The sequence below is a fragment of the Daktulosphaira vitifoliae genome, unplaced genomic scaffold (assembly GCF_025091365.1).
Source record: "Daktulosphaira vitifoliae isolate Bord-2020 unplaced genomic scaffold, ASM2509136v1 Scaffold_1, whole genome shotgun sequence".
Lineage (NCBI taxonomy): Eukaryota > Metazoa > Arthropoda > Insecta > Hemiptera > Phylloxeridae > Daktulosphaira > Daktulosphaira vitifoliae.
Genome location: NW_026099572.1, coordinates 35,245,035 through 35,267,287, shown reverse-complemented (window position 1 = coordinate 35,267,287; position 22,253 = coordinate 35,245,035). Strand labels below are relative to the sequence as shown.

Below are 22,253 nucleotides of genomic sequence, written 5' to 3'. Positions count from 1 at the left end.
TTAGAGTACTTAAAATAATTAATTATTTACTAAGCTTTTAACTATTAGCATTTTTTTTTTTTGATAAAAATGTATAATATAGATGATATGTTTAAACATACTTAAAATCTATTTAATAAATAAAAGTTAATTAAAATAACCTCGATAAGCATAGTATGTGGTGGTGCAAATGAGTTTCAGAGAAAAAAAAATTATATGTAATTACTAATACAATACAATTAAATCAAATTATTAAGTGTTTATTATTTAAGCACAATCAATAACTGAGATTTGTTTTATTATAATTTTTTATTAAAAATATATTTATTGTCATATTTTAATTAGATTGATTAGCAAAAATATTCATCTAGAAGGCAAACGGTTAGTAAATAAGAACAACTTAAAATAAAAAATTTATTGCTACTGTCGTTCGTACATACAATACGCTACATTTGTATAATTAAAGATTTTTAATTCTTATGAAAATTATTAAAGCATTAATTAAAATCGTTCATTTTTCATAAATAAAACCTTGTATTATACAATTTTAAAATATTAATATTTTTAATAGAATTAGCTGTCAATGAAAGTTTTCTTAAGTCTAAGGATATAATTTTAATTTTAATTATAAAAAAATGCATATTTTTGATACATTTTCAACAATAAACATAATATTTTACCTTTACTAAAATTTGTAAAATAATTTTCTATTTGAAATTTTGAGTCATAAATATAATAAAAACAGTATATATCAACATTTTAAACATATAAACCTTTATTTGTATTAATTAATGATAAATGAATTACTAGTAATTAATTTCAATTAAAAGTATTATAATTGTTGAAAAAAAACGAAATTTATGAATTAAGTTTATCTACAAAATAATGTTTTATTTATTATTCATGGCAAACTGAAAATACAAACATTGAAAATAGAAGAGGTTAAGGAGATCAATCACCCTTACTTAAATATAAGAAAAAAAAATGATGTGTGCTGTATGAAATAATTTTTTAGAGAAAAAAATAAAATTAGCCTTCTAAAAATTGTATTCTAGTTGCTCCTATGCTGATTCTAGTGTTTATANTTCCTATGCTGATTCTAGTAATTATATATTTTGTTTAAATAATTCAAAAAGACATCAATATCGGATTCATATTTTTCATGAATTCATATTAAATGGAATCATAATTAATAATGGTTAATTATCAAATGGTAGTTTAATAATAAAAACGCTAGGGAGATTACTCCATATTATGTGTTGTTTCAATAGCCTGTAATATAATTTTATTTTTACTTGGGTATCAACAAGATTGCTCAACAAACATTAAAAAATACTAGAAGTTTTCAGACCGATTTATGACATATTATTTTAAATTGGTATCAGAGTATAACATAATTTTAGTTAATTCAGTTAATCTATAGCTCTTAATAATAATATCCCTTGGTTGTTTAAGCATATTTGAGAAAATTATAGACTTAAGTGTAAACAAATATTTTAAATTTTGATGGCATTGCAGATGGCAAGATAATAAATTCAAGTTTATTCGATAACTTTTACATTTCAACCAGATTTCATTTCAATAATTCAATTATAAAATGTTCGCGCTAGGTCTAGTTCTGAGTATTATTGAAGTTGCATGATGTATAAATTCTCTTTATTACCAATTATAGGTACTTGAACCGTAGTTATAATCAACTCGCTGTTAACTAAAGCAAATTTATATTTATTGAGAAGGTATTCAAACGGTAAATTAATAAATAAGTACAACAAACACTTGTTTAATGAAAAACGAACACATATTTGTTGCCCCCATTCATTTATCGATAGCAAACTCTCGAATTCTATCATGTCTTTTGTCGTAGTATAATTAATTACTAGTATCTAGTTAGGGTGACCTTTGGTTTAGAAACCAACGTAGTGTGTTACCGAGACGATTTAATTCTTCAAATTTAAATAATAATTTATAAATTCTTATACATTTAAAATTTAATACTATGCACTAAAAAGTCTTTGTTTTATGTAAATAATGTTAAACTAATTTAAAGAGTTTAGGTACTATATAAGTTTATTTAAGAGTATTATCTCCATCAATATTCTGTTAACCCTGTAACTTTAATTTGAAGAATTTGTCCTAAATTATTATACATGCAAATATTGTTTCAAACTNTGAATTTGTTCTAAATTATTATACATGCAAATTTTGTTTCAAACTGTATTTCGACAAGTTTATTTTTGTTTTTATAAAATTTCAACTTTTTTGTAATTTGATTATAACTAATAATATTTTACATAAAAGTTACTTAAGCAAAACTGCTGACTCAAATTTTGTCCATTAATTATTATTATAACGCATTTATAAAGTATTCAAATCAATTTGTACAATATATTTTATAATAAAAAAATGACCGTATGAATTCAAAGGACCGTTTACCAGGTCAAAATCTTTTATTTGGTTGAACCATTTCTATTAAATTTTTGAGGAATACACGCATTTTTTCCCTATCCTTTTCTAATAATTGTATAACTACGTATATCTCTTACAAGGTAAACGCATGTATTTTCAACGGGTTTCCGGTGCTCATCGTTATTGTGTAACTGAGAAACCTTTGATCGTTCACACGGTGAAACAGACGCAAGAAATGTAGAGAAAAAGTAACGATTTTTTATATAACAGTCTAATATTATCAAAATCACATGTCAAAAATACTGTCTTTTGAGGAGCATTGTCACTGATGCTTTTTACACTCGTAATAGAATAATGGACTTTTTTTTTTTTTATAAAATCATACATTCAACGAAAAGAAGTCAAAGGAAACTCTATAATAATAACCTTTGATTATGCTTCATTGATTGTTAAAAGCAATAGAATACAATAAAAGCTGGTATGAGAAAATCAAACTGTTATTCTTGTTAAATAAATTTTGTTAAATTTCCAAAAAAGTAATGCAGATTATTAATTTTTTCATTAAATTGCTGATTGATATATTGACTTGTAACATTTTGAATAGAAATTTGAAATAAATTTTTGTATCAGATAATAGAGGAACAATTTTATATTTTTATAGCAAAAAAAAACATTTATGATTGGATGTTTTACATTACCTTGAAGTCTTTTAGTAATGGGTCTATTTGAATAAAAATTTTTTTTACGAAACTGTTATTAGGTACTAATGATTTACTCTTGAAAAACTACAGTATATTTCCATATCTTAATAGGCTATTAAAAATACTGAACACAAACATTTTAATTCTCTTAGGGAGTATTTCAATTTGTATATATTCTCGTGGGACTAACTACAGTTGGTAAAAATACTTATTATTTTTAAGATCTTCCTTCGGAATAATATTCCATTCTTAACTTTAAAAATGTCGTAAAAGAGTATATAAATACAAAGTAAAAAAACCTTTATCTTCTTCTGGGTGAGGAGTTCAAGTCAGACTTTGGATTTATGACTAAAGATTAGCGAAGTATAATACCATAATAATATATAGTAGTACATATAAAAGTATCGGAACGCTTAAAAAAGTTTTTAGGCTTGAAAAATACCTATACAAGTTTATAACCAATGCAATCTTCCACATGAACGTTAAAAATATATAGTGTCTGTATTTCAAGCAATACTATAACTTTCCAACCTCAATTGAGATTTGTGTAACGCGTCTTTATATCAATGTTAATAGTGTCGAATTATAGCTGTTTACGATATTATAAGCGCTCTACTTTATTTTTTAGGAAGTCATTAGAAAAAAAAATGTTATATTCAATCAATCATGATGATCTATGGTTTTCTGAAAACTATTTATCTTGACAAAAAACACATTTTTGGTAAAACGAAATGCATTCAAATATTCAAGAGAAAATCGAAATAATTTTTTTCTTTGGAACTTGCTATCGGTTTCATGGATGAGCGCACAAAGATTATGAACGTCAGATATCATCTTCTCAGCTGATGATAAATGTGCAGTGTACTCCTTAAAACAAACAAGACGAATTTTGACAGTCTTTGCAGTTTTACCGTGTTTTGACCTGTTTACTCTTACTAATCATAAGACTTTGTATCATTAGTCATTACTATGAATAATTTGTATTCATTTGAATAATCGCATTACATTTAACGGATGAATACCAACTAGGTATTACATTTTTTGACAACAGTTCTTTTGTTTGCAATAATTAATCAAAGGATATTCAAGACATAGTTTTAATATTTTTTTCGGTTATTTTAAATAAATGGAGCGGTTGTGAAATCAGTTAGGCTCGAAGTGACATAATCTATTGTTTATCACAGTAAATTGTACGCGATGAAGTGTAATGACATTTGATTATCGTAAGATTTATTAAGCCTACACAATTTTTCAATATCCAATTAATATAATGAAAACACATTTGCCGATTGAAAATATTATTGAGATAGTGGTCGGGTTTCTAAAAATTGTAAACGAGTATATGTATTGAGTTCTAAAAACGAATGTTATCTATGCTTATAACGTCGATTATTGTTTTCTGGGCGAGTTCCATTTATTTATGCGGTTATATCGTCCTTTTATTTTACCAAACAGTTTTATACTCCGAAGACTGCGACACTGTCTCCCTACTGATTTTGTTACAACTTTGTGGTGTGAACACTTTTATGGTTTCTCCAATACTCAGTAGTATACATCGCAAAGATCGTTAAAATCGTATAAAAAAAAGATTTTACACGATGTCTGCTCGTGATCGAACACTTTATTGGGCGGCAATGAATTGCCCGACGATAACTTTTTCCCTGGAAGCTCTTTTCCGTTCTACGCGACTGCAGTTAATAACAATTCCCGTGCCATTTGTTTTTCGAAAAAAACCACGCCGTACAAACAACAACGCTGATCAAACAGACTACTTCAATTTAACTTTAACCCCATTATAATTTGCTACGCGCAATAATAATACATACCCTGCGAGAAATTCAGGTACTGGCCACTAGTAATTAAATGAACATAAATTGTTATTATTGTTGTTATCAAAAACAAGCACTACGTTTGTTTGCATAAGGTTCGACTTGATCAATTGTGTAGACCGTCGTTTACCGGTGCCACCAAAAATGTTAAATCATTACACAGTTGGTTTACGAATGCCTTCTGACGAGTTATGTATCGTCCACACACATTATTTTGAAAGAATTCTTAAAATATTTGGATGTAAATTATAAGCAAAGTACAACGTCACAAAAATTGTATTGTGCACCAAACTATTGTAATGTAAATGCATTGTAATTGAAATTTATATGTTTTCGTGTAATAGTTATCATTATTACAGTGTAATAAATAATGAAATGATAGCAATAAAACAGTCTAAAAAGGCAGTACGGTATTCGAGATTACCATAAAATAAGAGATGGCCACTATCGGCTATATAAAGTAAAACAGATAAGGGGTAGTAGCCTCTTTTTCTTTTTTTAAAGCTCTAGCACAATAGTGCGATATGATTGGGTAGAGTAGAATAGCGTAGAACAGTATGGAACATGATAGTCAAGTTAGCAGCCAGTCAGCTATTTAGCACAAAACGGTGGAAAGTGAATAAGAAACAATCTCTGCTGCCGTACTGTTCGTGACACTTGCAAGTCTTACTTCGGTGCTCAAATTGTTACCTGGTAGACGCAATTTATCTAAAGAGTTTAGATAAAGACGCACGAAAATGCGAGTCAGTTTTATCAACTCCTGTCATAGATTGTATTTACTAGAAGAGCATTGATCGTTTTTAATTATTAAGGTTGTATTGTAAGAATACACGGCGTACACGTGTTTTAAAAGTGCTAGGAGCGAGGCGTTCGTGCTGCTGCCGGCGCTACTCCAGGCGAAGAAATCCTGGAAGCGAGACGACCGTGCTGTTGCCGGCGTTACTCAGAGTACATATACTCGGAGCGTGACGACCGTACTGGTGCCGGCGTTACTCAAGTTGCACACTCTTGGAGCGAGGCGTTCGTGCTGTTGCCGGCACCGGCCGAGCGAGAAGTCCCTGGAGCAAGTCAACGCACATGCTACTCGGTGTTACTTAACACACACGAAACCATATTGTTACGAGTGAACATACCAATGAAACAATGTCGTAGTTTAATACCTTATTAGCCATTAATATTATTATTTAAGCCATCGAACCACGACCCCGATGAAATAATTAATTATACTTAGTGATTCGCTCGTGCTCTACTAGCCCTTTCACAAAAGCCCATTATTTTTAATAACATTTGACACATCCGTCAATTTTTTTATTCAGTTTTTATCATATTTCGAATTAATACAGAGAGAGAGAGAGTTGAAAATATTACAGTTGCTGCGCGACTGGCAAAATTAGCCGATGGAAATAGAAGCATCTAAAATATTGTCCTAGAAACAGATGTTCTACGCAGGATTAAGGAGGACACATCACTCGGTTAATTCATGGACGGTGATAATATTATCGTATCCAATGGGGCGTTTTAATGCCGCCGCGGTATTAAATGTTATTATTGCACTGCGTATGGATTTAGACCCTCATGGCTACAAAATAATACGACACGTTTGTCTGTTGTTTGAACCGCTGGACTAATAAGTAATCGCTTTTGATCGTCGTGTTACACACTGCAAAATTATGCTGAATGCTTTTTCATTAAACGATGAAAATTTGGCGGCTATTCGCGTTAATACATCCATCATTAGCCTTCCGTTATAATAATCGCCCTTGGCTCGATCCCACATTAAATACTTGTTAGCTGGTACGCCAATATTCCAGAGAACTGCGACTAATGGACGTTGGGGATCATTAAGTATTATTTTAGATAAGTTCTATTGTGTAGTAGTATTCACAATGATCAAACAACTCGGTAAAAAGCAAAACGTGCACTGCCGGTAAACCGGTTATTTTAAGCCGATTCGACTAATTACTATTTGCCAATGACTTCTAATAAAAGCTTTATAAGTTCCAAGATTGGATTGACGAACAAAGGGAAATTAGAATTTACTATTGCTTTTGCGTAGGCTTTTAATCTTATACAAATTAACTGACGTTGTAACAAACAAAGAAAAAAAAAAAAGACTGTTTTATTTAAACAGTAAGTAATTTCCTTCTAGCAAAACTAATTTAATTCGTGCTTAAACAAATTAATTATGCAACACTAAAAATCTCTTTAAATTAATCAAATCCGTTAATCTGGAATCTGCACTGGCACGTAAATACGTGTAGGCAATTAAGAACAGTACTTAGATACAGTCACGAGTGTTTGGATCCGATAATTCATAAACTGCTTCCAGAAATCTTCTCCGATCCTATCACGTCGTCGATTGACCCGAGAAATGTAATTTTTCTACAGCGAATAGTTTGTGAACAAAAAATTAATAGAGAAATTACTTTTATTTTTTTTAATACAAAAAATATATTGCTATCCCCAAAACAAAGTAAGAGCTGATGTTTTATATTCTTCGTTCATATTATATAAATGTATATTCAGATTTATGGTCTTTTTCATTCGGGTCAACTGCGAAGGGGAANTTTATGGTCTTTTTCATTCGGGTCAACTACGAAGGGGAAGAAAAAGCCCAAGACGACACAAACGTTTCGGCAAATTTAACGGTTGACGCCGCCTATTTTATTACATCGACGACAGACGTTCCATAGACTATAGTTCAATCTTTTGTACGCCTTTTGGTAAAATCTATTTTCCAACAATAGGCAAGTCTTGTTTATAATCAATGTGTTAACGGTGATTTCCTGAATTTTATTGGAATTTAATTTAAGTAAACTTTTCAAATTTAAATAATAGTATTTCTTTATTACATAAATAAAAATAAAAAATTAATAAGTCATGTTAAATCAAACAAAATTTATGGTTCACTAAATTTATATTTATATATTTTAAATCTATGGCTGTCTGCATTTTATCATCCAACAGAAAACTGTGCGATTTAATTTCCAAACCAAAATATGCGTAATGTTTAAATATTTTGAATAAATCATTATGATTTTCCCTGACAACATAATGTCAATATCCATTCTAATAAGGTAACGTACCAAACATATCGAGATATAAACTTAGAAAAAACTCAAGTTTTAATGTAAATTTTTAAGGTATATTGTATATAGGATAAAAAAATATTGAATAAATTATGTTCAAGGAATCCGTCTTGATGGGATAAAAATAACACAATAGAAAAAAAGTTTTTTTTGTTCAACTATTTGGTTGACACGTTAAGTATTTATAAAGTTTGTGATTTTGTAGAAGTAAATAACTTACGTAAGTATTTATTTACATTCTTTAGATGATTATACTTATAACGTACAATAATTATGTTCTATTTGGCTGATTCTTGCGATAATAGTTTTAGGGATTTAAAGACTGAGCTACTTCTTATATTTTGCATAATTATCTAAATTTACAAAAATTTAAATATAATTAATGGTAAAATTCGAATTATTTCGAAAGTTTTAAAATACCACAGCTTTGCATACAAATTTTGTAAATCTTAACATTTATGTCTTTTAATATTGGACTTAACAGAATAATAATTATTTTGTTATGTGTTATAATTACTACAATAATAAAGCTATAAACTTATATGCTATTTTTTAACACACGGTTTCTAGCGGAGACGGTAGTTCAGNATTTTTTTAACACACGGTTTCTAGCGGAGACAGTAGTTCAGATATTAAGTGGTTCTGGGTTCATCTGGAAACTGTACTCGTTTAATAATTCAAATGTCATTTTATTGTTTTAACAATATATTTTTTTTAATGAAAAATGCGTTCAGGGTACTTAATTCCTTTAGTAACTTTTACTCGATGTACTATATGTACGTGAAATACCTCATAGAATAAATAATGCAAAAAAATCTTTTAAAACCATTAAATGATTGTACTCGCAGAATAGTTGTATTCTAAACACATGGCACCAAGTGTATTGTTAGGTTAGGTTAGTGTATTGTTAGCAAGAATAAATTATTTCCGAACAACCATTGTCTTATGGCTTTAATTTAAATTAATATAACCCGAAGAGTGGAAAGACAAACAAAAAGCCTAAGAGGGACATGCCACCATGAGTATCCCTTGAATATTGATAAAGCAAGAAAAATTACTAGTGACCCTCCCACGGGTACTAACTGGATGGAACTTCAATATATAATTTTTGTTTATTAAATGAATAATAATTTATCGAGGACGTCTACTGCCGTTTATAACTCTATATTTATAGTATAAGAAAATTTGAAATCCCATTACCATTTCCTTTTTCCATTAAATAAACATTTTATTATAAATACATTCTTTTAATCTCTGGTTGCCACTTTTTCAAATGTTATACAGTTACAGTATCCTACGAAATTCTAAACGCAGCGATAGACCGATAAAACACCATTTAAATAAATCTACATATGAACAAAACGGATTAAAATAAAAATAAATAAAGAACAATCTATACATAGAAGTCAACTTAATAAAGAAGAAAAATAAATTATCAGCTATTACTGATAATTTATTTTTGTTTAATTATCACTATATATTTACTAGTTCATCCCATTTATCTCTAAAAACATTTGGATATCATTCTGGGCTTGCTTGACCTAAAGATAGCATATTTGAAAACAAATTAACAGATTCATTTACAAAATTGCGGTTCAATACTAAAATTATATTAATTGTAAACAATACTATACAAATCTATTATCAAATTTATATTATTTTAAATAAATACATAAATAATTCATTATTAAATTGTAAGCTTCCACATCAATGTTTCTTAGATTTTTATGTATCTCCAAAATAAATTTCTACGAAACAATCAACAAATACTAAAAATCACTGAACTTAAATATTATTCAATTAATGTTTTCATGCAAAATTGAATAATTATTAAAATCCACCAATAAACACAATCTCATAAAGTTTGCATAAAAATTCTGAATTTGCTAAAATCAAAGAAATTTTGTCATAAAAAAATAAGAAATATTTTTCAGTTCAGTGTAACAAAACTTACTGGGTGCAACTTATTGTATAATAATTATTCAATTATGGTTATGAACTCGATAATTTTATATAGCTATAAACAAGTTGAGAAAAAACTTTGCTTTTTATTTTGCTAAATGTACCAGAAAAACTATCTTATTAAACGTAGTTATTTTAAGCTTTCATGATTTATTAAAAGTTGAAAAAAGAATTTTGTATTACTAATGCTGTCAAAGTTATAGTTTACATGTTTAAAGGCTATTTATTTTTATAATATTAACTTAATATTTCTAAAAAATATTAATCATATTTCAATTATTTTAAGTTACTTCTGAACCAAATAATTATATATATATATATATATATATTTATCAAGTATCACTACCAAATAAAAATAATGTTCTAACAATGAAAATATTCATTTAAAATGAAAACATTAAAACTATTATAAATATTCAGTTAAACAAATTATGTTATTAATTTTGCCATTTCTCAAAAATTTAAATTATGATTTTTTATTGAAAAATCTCTAAATAGATTCTCTAAAATGTTCGATGAACTAGCTATTTGATGCTTTTGTCTTAAACAACTAGACTGGTAGGTTATTTAAATATACTCCTCGATAACTGAAATTAATTTCCTATACTTATTTGAATATTTAATTTATGGTGTGTATTGTTTTCAATTTGGTTCTTATTAAACTTTTTTAACAAATATATATATAAGACATATTAGAAGAATGAATGAATGTATTGAAAGACAAACATATTAATTAACAAAAGCTATGGTATTATGTTTGAAATTTACGGGTTTTTTTTATATTAAAATTATCGAATTCCAAATTTAATTATTAAATAACTTTTCTTGGATTAACTGAAGTTTTGGACTTGGCTTCATTTTCTAAGAACAAAATTCCGAGAGCTTAAATACATTTGTTTAATATTTGATAGGCTTAGATTTTTAATGATAAAATAATCACTCAAAAGCTAGATTAAAATAATGCTTAGATTAAGTCTCATTAAATCATTAATAAAACTTTTGAAAATATATAGTATATATAATAAATATGTAATATATAATTAAAAATCAATTGTGCTGTGCTCAGTTTTCAAGATCTATTTACGTTTATTTACAGTTTTATCAATTCAATTTCAAATTCCGACCACTAAACTTTACGACAGTAAGAGTCATTGAAATAAAATTAGAAAAAATAAAAGTCAAACATACCAAGATTCCCGATTGGGTTATAGAACGTCTATTGACATTTTAACAACGTTACATGTTGTCTCCGTGAAATATATACACAGTGTAGCTCAATGGTATGACAGAAACTTTTCACTAACTTAAATGAAATCCAATTGAATACATAAACCGGAAGGAAACTTTATAATAAAAGGTATCGGTGGATTTTCCCAAAGGAAAAGATATCCAAGTAATTTTTTGTATAGGCTATGTTTTATTTTTACCTATTATTCTATAAGGCTTTAAACGATTATAAAATACGAGTATGGTAAAATCCGGTTAATGATTTTTTATCGCTAACTGTATAAATCAATAGCTACAATGATGTATGAGTTAAATAAATAAAATTAATTGGAAAATTAGCTTTCTTTGTTATATGATTTTAGGTTAAGTGTTATATATACATTGTTTATTTTCTAGCATTTAAATCTTTATAGTAATCAAAAAAAAAATTGATTTCCTTCTTTATAAAATATTTAATAAAAAACATCAATTGTGTATAAAGTATATTTTACAATCTAATTTAATATACATAATTTAACATATCATTTTTAAAATTAATAGTAATAATGTAAATTTTAACATTGTAAAGATAATTTATCAAGAGAAAATAATATTAAATGGTATTAAATTGAAATAATTTATTAATTTTTTATGTATAATTTCAGCTTGTAATTGAGCTAGTTCCATATATAATAAATAAATAGTTAAATAAAATGTTTTGACGTCTATTTTTCCCTATATTAGAGTTGTACTTCTACACATTATTTATTTTAATTTTTTGTGTTTTGATCAACTTTCTGCACACAAATGATTAGAATTAAATTTGTGGAATGTGCTTTTATATTTTTATAGTTGCAGTGTTTAAAAAATAAAAATTTGAAAAGTAATTTATTCCTATTCCATGCACTTTCAAACACGGCATAATTGATTATATTTTAAGAACGCAAATTTTTAGTTTAGCCTAGTATTATAATTAAAAAATAGGCTAATTTAATAACAATTGTTGTTGTCATTATAATCTAACGACTCATTGAAACACTATCAATACAATTTTGTCTATTTCGAGTTAAGTCCATATGAACACTATAATCTACTAAATTATTTATCAGAAATTTAATTATCTTCACATTTAACAAATTATTAATATAAGTTTATAATATGGACAATAATTTTTTCGAAGGATTGCGAAACATTAAAATAGAATTAGACATAACGCTTAAAATTTGTGAAGCTAATATTTTTAGCTATAAACTAAATTGAACCATTTATTTTATTTTTGTACACGATGAATTCTAAATTATGATCTTTCTTAATCTTTTACAAACTTTTATGGTATCAACTCAAAAGTTATGACTTATAATTTATATTTGAGATAAAAAGAACAACTTCTGAAATATTTTCTAACATTATGAACAATGCGTCTAGAACCATTAAATATAAATATATATATTGAATGAACACTTTAAAAATTATTTATAAATTTTAATTCTAGAATTACTATTTTTTTGTCATGTAGAATCACTAAGTAATAACTAAATTCATTAAAATCACAGTGACCATTCGAGTTATTGCGTCTTTCGGATTAGTTTTTGTTTGTATCAACTTTACTACACTGAATATAAAATACTATTAGTGAAATTAATTAACAAATTAACTGTCGAATTATATCTTATTCATGACACTGACCTATAACACATAATAAAAATCTACTTCTCACTACAACTTATTAATCATCGCTGTGAAAATTAATATAAATACAACAACTGACAATGGTAGTGGTTGAAGTTAATAAACGAGATAGTTTATTTTGACATTCCTCCGGTGTTAGAGATATTTTTGTCACACAGCAAAAACAGCACCCTCTATTTATTATTATCCGTGTCCACAGTTGGCTCCGTATCTTTCTTATTTTCTTTTTTGTTCTCCTGTTGTTGTCTTCTGGGTAACATTGTATGCATGTCCTGGCATAGACTCGTTTTTATTAATCCCATACAGCCTCTAGCAGTACACACTACCAATTTTTTTACTTCAAATTAACGATGGTTCGCAGTGCTTTTACCACCCACTGCTATACGCATTGTTTTTGACGTTCGCAGAACAGGATACGGTTTATTTATTTATAAAAACAACCATATACCCGAAACACGTAAACTAGACATTGTTTAAAAAAAGAAAAGTTAATTTGTAAATTGACTAGTTAGATGGACCACCCATCTTGCGAGGTACCAGTAAAAAAAGACCAATATATTGTCATTTATATGTTCACAAAAAAATCGTCGCATGTATTAATGAAATCTATTATCTCGATTTAATTTTAAATTTAAACTTTTGAAAATGATTAGTTTGATAAAAATCTACAGTATCATCTGCTGAACGTAAATTTAATATCAGTTTAATATTACAACACAATGGCTTAGTTGATATCAAATTTAGTTTGTTTAACGTATTCAGTCATGTTTTTATTATCACCTCAGATGCAGGCGCTTTGATTTAACACTGACTATGTCTTGCAATAATTGTGCCTAGTAAATGGGTTATCTCGCTGAATAGATATTAAATTTAATTAAATATTAACATAGGTCTTATGGGAATTTTAAACAAGTTTACTTCTCACATTTAATTGGATAGTTTATTGAACGAGGAATTTATTTTTTTTCAAGGTATTTATCAAAGAACATTAATTTAAACAAAGTTTTTGCTAGATATCAATCATCAATTACAGTTTTATAAATTTCTGTATAATTGTTTTTATTTTTTATAACAAATATAAATTATGACATAACGTTGTTAGAATATTAATAAGAGTGTTCAATGGGGTGTCCATTATTAATTTTATTTTATTCAGTGGAATCGTGTATGCTATTGTTTTAAACGATTTTTTTTTGGGATAATCTGTTAAACTTTTTATGTGTTCTCCAGGGAAATTGATCTTATCCGGAAAGCATGATTTATATTCTCATTCGTGGGTATTCATTGTAAATACAAAATCCTGGAGTCTATATCACGCATATTATAATACTCGCTTCGATAGCCTTATCAGTGACATACAAAAATCATTTTAATATTTAAAAAATGTACATGCAAAATAACGAGCATAGCAATAAAATGCAATTTATTTTACCGTAGGACGGAAAACCAGCACATAATACTTGATAAAATTGTTTATTATTCATTACATAATTTTCATTAGATTAATATTAACAAACAAAATAATATTTTGTTTGTTCAACCAAATGTAACTAAATTTGTGTTTTGAACACCATAGAATTTGTAACGCATCGCTTAGAATCATCTGGTTCTACTCATTACCTCGAGGTAATGTCGGCTCTTAGTTTGTTCATTCGTCTGTAATTAACCGACATGTTCAGTACAAATGATTGCGACTATGTAGTAATTGAATGGGATTTGGTGCAAAGCTACTTCGCGCGTACGGCAAAGGTATTTTAATGGGCTTCGATTTGTACAGAATTACCATTTTAACGATAAGATATTCATCAATAAGCCTTAAAAATTTCTTATCTCAGGAATAAAGAAGAGCGTGCTTAATTTTTTTACTCCGAACTGCCAGATAACTAGAGCTGATAATCTAGAAAAACGGTTTTCTTTTAAATGGTGTTCAATAAAATATACCACTCGTACAAATGTTTACTTGTGTAAATATGTATCAATTATTACATAAATTAACTCTATTTAACAGGAAATGTTTAAATTATACATAAATCATTAAATTGATTAAATATGGTTAGTAAAATATACTTCTTATTTATATGGCATGCATGTTATAACCCAAGAGAAGCTTTTGAATTACAATAAAAAATTAATGTTTTTCATAGCATGTTTAATGATTTTAGAGGAATATGTTGCTTTTAAAAAATACATTTTGTAAAACACTTCAAATAAATGTTTTTTTATAATTGCATTAACAATAGAAAGACTTTTGTAGTTAATAACTAAACATAAAATAGTTTTACTAAATTGATAATGTGATTTTGTTGATAAAACTTTCTGAACCTTATTCTATATTATAAATTATATATGAAAATACATTTTTTTGAAACAAACTAAATTTTAATGCATTTATATATAAAAGGTTTTCATTAAAGATTGATTCAACAGTATTTTTAAAAGTTAATTTGTATACATCCACAAATGGATGTATAATATATAATGTTTTATATCATGTGAAATGTATAAATTTTAGACGGTAAAATTTTTAAAAATTTTTTCCTGAAAGTACTACGATTTTTAATCCGCTTTTAAGTCTATTCAAATTTGACTGAACCGTCTCAATTCTTAAAAGATCAGACCTTTTGTTTATGTCGTCAATACCATTGAATGTCTTCAACTAATTTTTGGCTGCCAATATTGCTACATTCATTGCCCGTAAATGATTTTATACTTTTGTTGTTATATGGCATAACATAAAATTGGTTATCCTGATTATATGTAGTACTAGAAACAGGAAGTTTTTGGATAGTAAACGATTCTATTCTATAAATAATTAAAAATGGTATTTATATTAGATGTAAAGGTCTCTTCAAAAGTATCATTCACATTAACTTGGGGATCTTCCTGAGCCATGTCACCGTACTCTCGATTTCTAACCAAATCCATTTGGGAAACGGAATTTTGAAAACCACTTCTTAGATTGTAAGTTATAAATTAATATTAAAGAGTTAAGTATTAACTGTGAAAAAAGTTACTCGGTTTTATAATTACACATAAGAACCCCACTATATTTTTTAGAGTAAAAAATCGATGAACTTTTATCATAACACCACATAACATAACACATTAGACAACATCACGACGTGTAAAACATTTAGTGATAATAATCAGTGCCACAAACTAATGCTTAAAACATTCAATTTTAATTAAATATTATTATTGGGGGCAATTTTATTGACAAAATTTATTTTTAATTTAAAATTAATTAATTGTAATTTAAAATAATTAAAAATATAATTCAATAAAAAAAATGTAAATATATCGAATATATATATATATATTCATTTCCTTAATGTAATAATACATTGTGTACAGGAAATATATATTTTTTTTACATTTTTTTTAATCCGACAACTATTTTATAATAGTATATAGTATTGTTATAAAAAAAAAAATATTTTTTTTACTCGTCCTTTCATATTATTTGTTTCACGACACTATAACTAAATTTTAAAACATAACTAAAATAAAACACATTTTATAGGAGAAGCATTATAATGTTAATAATTTTATTTAATGGTAAATTCATTTTTTTTTTGCAAAATTCTTGACGGAAACTTTTAACCTAATTTAACAAAACTTTTCTAGTTTTTTATTCATGAATGTTCAAAAATCAGAATAACGAAATGTTTTAATATATCACGTAATTTTGATTTAGTGGTTTTGTAAATTATTGAAGATGACAACTCTGTAAAAATAATTTTTTTAATTATGTTTAAAAATTTATATTCTCATAATTCTAAAAAAAAGTTAAGTATTTAATTTTAACTTTACAAAGGTTTTCTAACCAAAAACATTTTTAAAATTATTTTTGAACTTTCAAAGAGTTTTACTAAAAATCACCCAAATTTTAGGATTTTTTCAATACACTATAAAATGTATGAGTTTTAGCGACAAATTAAAAAGATAATTCGCATTGAAGTGCACATTTGTTGTTTAACAGCCAAATGAGTTATTAAAGTATGTGTGTTATAGGTTATTTATAAAAAAAAATGTATCCTGATTTGCATAATTATTATTAAAAAGTTACAGTACTAAGTTACGAGCATTAAATTGAATTTTTTAAACTATGTTTTACACAAATTTTGAATAAATTATAAATAAATTCACATAAATAAAATAAAAATATAACTTTTATACATAAAGGCTAAAATTTCATTTTTATTATTAAATTATTTGTCTAAGTTTTAATTAATTTCTTCTAAACTAGTATCTGTGTAATATTAAAAAAATTAAGGTAATTATTTTTAATCCATATGTTGCAAAACAAATTTAATATTGTTGAAATACTTTTTTAAAATATTGTTCAAATGTATGTTAATTTTTAATGAAATAACAAAAATTATATGAAAAATAAACATATTGGTTTTGATGTCTTTGAAACTGAAAACACATGATGAAAAAATAAAAGTAAAGCAAAAATATAAAATGCATATATTTTTGCATTTTGTAAATAAAATTTTTCAATATCAATTTAATGTATAATATTTTACTATCCAATATTTAAAGCAGTTATTTTAGAAATGTCTTTCTATTTTCGTGCATCTTAAGGATATTGTTTAAAATGATGTATTTAGTAGGCTTCGGAATTATAAAATTGGAATCAAATATGTCTCGTTTGCTATAAATCTCAACAGCAACCTAAGTATACTATACCTAACCTAAATTGTTCCTTTGGGAATATTAACGTTACACTCTTAAATTACATTTGCTATCGAAAGCTGAATTCTTTTTCTGGATAAAAGCAGTTTCACAAACAACAAGCCTAATACTCACGTGATTGCTAAAATGTTTGGTGTAAGAAAGTATTTTCTTTAAGTTTAATAGACTCATGGGAATATTAATAAAGTCACGTAATGTTAAAAATTTGGATTTGTTTTTACGTTTTACAATATGTTTTTAAATATTTTTTTACTATAAACTTGTTAGCGATTCTGACATTTCTGTTAAGATGTCTTACAAAGGAAAATAATTATGTATGTTTTTGGTTGAAAGATATTTGGTTACATAATAATGACTTTTCAATTAAATATGAAAAATGTTTTATGTGATACTATGTCAATAACTTAATAGTAGGTGGTTTTATGTTAGCTAATAGCATTTGAAGTATAAATACAAACAGTTTAAATTTAGTAAATGTATTTAAAGGAATATGAAAGATTTTAATCATATTGTAATGAAATTATTAAATCAACACAAAATTAAGCTTTTATTTGGTGTTTAACATAAATAAATTTGCTAAATGAAACAATATTTAATTAATATTAAATAATAATGAATCTAAAACAGATTAATTTATATCTTAATGATATATAGGTAATCAAAAACTTATTGTAACCTTAAAAATACCTGAATTTAAAAAGGTTTTTAATAAAATAATTATACTTTTTGTTAGTTCAAGTATTAATATTTTAATACTAGGCAGACAAATAAATACATCATGAGAATAATTTTATTAAAGGAAACAGTTAAGGCTGTTGAATTTTGAAGTTCAAAATATAATTCAATGTAAAATATAATAACATTTAAAAAAGTATAAGTTTTTAACTCTGAAAGGTCGAATCGCCTGCAGAGAATAAGAGCATGAACGAAAGAAAACCTAAGTTTTATTTTTTCTTGCAGACTTCTATTTGACAGCACCCTAAACTTATAACTCAGATGGCCGGTTATTCAAATTCAATGTCCGGAAAACTTACTGTTTTTCTCCCATCATTCTGTTCCGTCTCTGTGTATACCCTTTACTGGTCTGTGAACACCCTCAGCCCCACATTATTCGCGGTGATCTTCCATTGTACACGTAGTTACGGAATAGTATAAAAGCAAACATCTTTTTTGTTCCAATAAATTATGTCTTTTTTATGCGTATTTAGACTTCTTTGTGTAAATAAGTTTGTTTAATAGTAAAAACAGTTGATTCGAATTTTATTTTTTTCTTATTTAAATTGTATGTATATGTATTATAAAATCACGTAAAAAAAAAAAACAAAAATATATATATAATTTATACTCAGTTCACTTACAAAGGATTTTATTTATTTATCATATTTTATAATATGATAGAATCCTACATTTTGGAATTTCATTTTCAAATCCTTTTTAAAAAGCGTTAGATAAAATTTAAACGAAAGTTCACTAAAATAAAAAAGAATTGACAAATTTGCTAATAAATAATTTTGAACTTTTTTATTAGCAGCATACTAAACAACATATTTAACTTAATATTAGAAGAAAAGCTCCGAATATGGAATAGGTATTTAATATGGGATACTATGTTATTTTATGAAATATGTATCGTCATTTATTGGTTTTTGTGAAAAAATTTAATTATTTTGTCAATCATACGGCACAAATAACAACAATATATTATCATTTAATGTAAAATGCATTTACATATTCCATAAAATAAAATAGTAACTCATATTAAATACCTATTCACATTCAAAGCGTCTTCTCTATCAGTTTTGAGTACTTGTCTTTTATTTATAAATAAATAAATTACAATAATGTATTTTTTTTTTCTTCAAAATTTAGTGTTATCAAAAATGTGAGTAATTATGTACTTTAATTTTAATGATTTCTTCATAATTTATTAAAAAAAATTATAATTTAAATATACAGATATACTTCGACGAATAAAACTTTTTATATATAATGTGTTTGATATGAATACATTTATAAAAAGACGTTATATTTTTTTATTACATATTTATGAATTGGATATTCTTAAATTTCTTTTAATAACATCTTTTTTAATGGCACACCATCGAACATTTTGAATAAAATATATATTTTTTCTTAATCAATACAGTCTTGTTTTGTTTCAACGGTCAAAGTATAATGGCTTCAAAGAACTGAGTGATTAACTACATAAAAAGAATTTCTTTTAGAGTTGTTGTTTTATATATGCTTGGCTGTCGATGTAACTTAAAACGATGTTCGATAGTAATGGAGGGAGATTTTATTAAAGTGTGCAGTAAAATATTTTTTGACTTCGAAAGGGACTTAGTGATCATACAAACTTTTAATTTTCCCAATGGAAACACGCTTTCATTTTATTGCGTATTATACTTAAACTCTGTCTAGTAGTTCTTTTGGTGTATCCAAATAATCTATCGAATGATCGAGGGTTGCTATTGTTTAAGTCGTCTATGGAAGATCAATGCGAAATTATACTTCGCTATCTCAAAGTTTATCTCTATACCCTAAATGCACTACTACCTTTATCTTATTCCATCCAAAATACTCGCGTAAATTTCAATAGTTATAAAAACCGTCGTGTTTGATATTACGAATTGCTTTCTTCGTAAATTTATATGTGAAAAATGACATCCAAAGATCTTGTAGATAAGATGCATTTCGCTCGATTGCTAACTATTTATTATATTAAACCGTTACAGACATAATTTACAAACAATTCCTTATTTTAAACATAAAATTTTAATGAAGTGTCCTCAGAAGAATTAAAAACTTATAAATGTGTATCGAAAAATGTAATGCAAATATAATTGTTTTACACAAGTTGAAAACATGATTTGTTATACTGAAACATTTAATTAAATTCGACGGCTTTCGATAAAAACGTATATGGAACATGTTTAATATCTCGAAGGCTAGTTAGTTAAAAGGCTTGTTTCAATTTGATTTGACTTTTTAAAGTATTGTAACATGACTTACCCAAAATATACGTGAACAGAAGATAAATAATAATTTTCATCTCGAACGTTTTTAAAAACAAAATTCAGATTGACCTGAAAAATAAAATCGTTTGAATTATTAAAATATTGTTTTAATAATTATACTTTAAATAATTAAAAATAGATAATTGATGAAATTCAATATAGTTGAATGGAAACTAAAAAAATGTTGACTAAAATGCAATTACGAAAAATGTATTTTCGTTAAAATGATTCGATGATCGTTTATAATTTATATTAATAATATAGCGGCAACGAGAAATTCGGTTAGTTTTCTAATCGAAGAAAAATTAATTGAAATATACTACTCGAGTTTTGAATTCGGCTTACAATTAAATTTTTCATTACGTGCTAATCAATTTAGGTGGTGTAATAATATTTTTTAAATTACCCATTAATTTGAGCGTTATAATACACTTTGAATGAAATCATTTGCCACATGTTGCGAGTTTTGTCAACCGTGTTTCAATTTTAATTGGTTCATATATGTGATAAATTATATTAAATGTCTATTATATTAAATTACGCGTGTTGCGAGATAAATAAACGGTTTGGGGAGGCAACAGAGATGCGAAGTGCCGAGTGTCGAAACGTTGAATGACAGTGTCGTGGAGTCGCGTTGGCGCGAGTTCTTCACAAATTACTACTAAAAACATGAAGTCGGCGCGCGCTCGCCCCACAGACAGTCTCGCCGGCAACTTGCAGACGACGGTCACTATTTTATTTGTTTTATACATTATATTTTATTATTTTGTCGCCGTTCGTTTTTTTCGTTTCGAATTAAATTTATCAAAATTAAGTAGACTTTTGAAGTGCCGGCAGCACTAAGGCTTAAGACGTTTCACGAGACGAATGAAAACAGTATTTTAATACGAAAACAGTTCGTTGATAATACGATTCATTAAGAAATATCAATGAGTAAATTATTTTTCGTATTAAAAAGAAATACTAAAAGGAATTTAATTAATATTGCCGTCCATGAATTATGTACAGTCAGTAACATGATATTAAATACCTCCGAAATTGTATTCCAAGTCTGATATTTTATTACTAGTACATGTTCAAAAAATCTAATTGAAAATGAACTTATGAGTACGGTAGTGCAGTTGGAGTACCTAATGGATATCTATAAATTAACCTCGATCAACTATGTAAAAATTACAAATTAAACGGTATAGATGATAAATGTATATATTGAAATATTGTTGATTCCATTACTTAAATAATTTTTGCATTTATAAAGCGAGTACCGACCGAAAGATTTTCAAGTACTTTATCGAGTTTACTCATACCCATGTGAAGTGCAGTTATTTTTGACTTTATCTCAACCATAAAACGAGTATTGTCCAATTCTCATCCTGCAAAAGTACTTGTACGATATTTGTATTATGATAGTTGTTATTTGGTAAATGTAATAGAGAATAAGGTAACCGTAATCTGTGCGAAAAATAACTCTGAAATACAGAGGCCTAATGTAACACCGTAAGACAAAGATAATTGATGTTTTATTATGTTTGGGGTTATACAGTAGGGTGTTTATCATAAAATATTTTACACGTAAAATTTGTACTCCTATAATAACATTGATAATTACTTTGTTGTTTTGTTATTATTGGTTATGATATCATTAAATGATTTTTATTGAGATTTACTAAATAA

The 22,253-nt window shown here is 26.5% G+C and overlaps 1 protein-coding gene across 1 annotated transcript in view; it reads right to left on the bottom strand.

The window, feature by feature from the left end:
* Window positions 1–21,262, bottom strand: part of LOC126896079 (uncharacterized) — a 75,882-nt gene extending 54,620 nt beyond the window's left edge. The window contains exons 1-2 of the mRNA XM_050668530.1: window positions 20,986–21,262; window positions 20,575–20,648 (exon numbers count right to left, since the gene is read on the bottom strand). Of these exons, the coding sequence (XP_050524487.1) occupies window positions 20,575–20,614 (40 nt within the window). The 5' untranslated portion in view covers window positions 20,615–20,648; window positions 20,986–21,262. The remainder of the gene's footprint in view (window positions 1–20,574; window positions 20,649–20,985) is intronic.
* Between the last annotated feature and the right edge of the window lie 991 nt (window positions 21,263–22,253).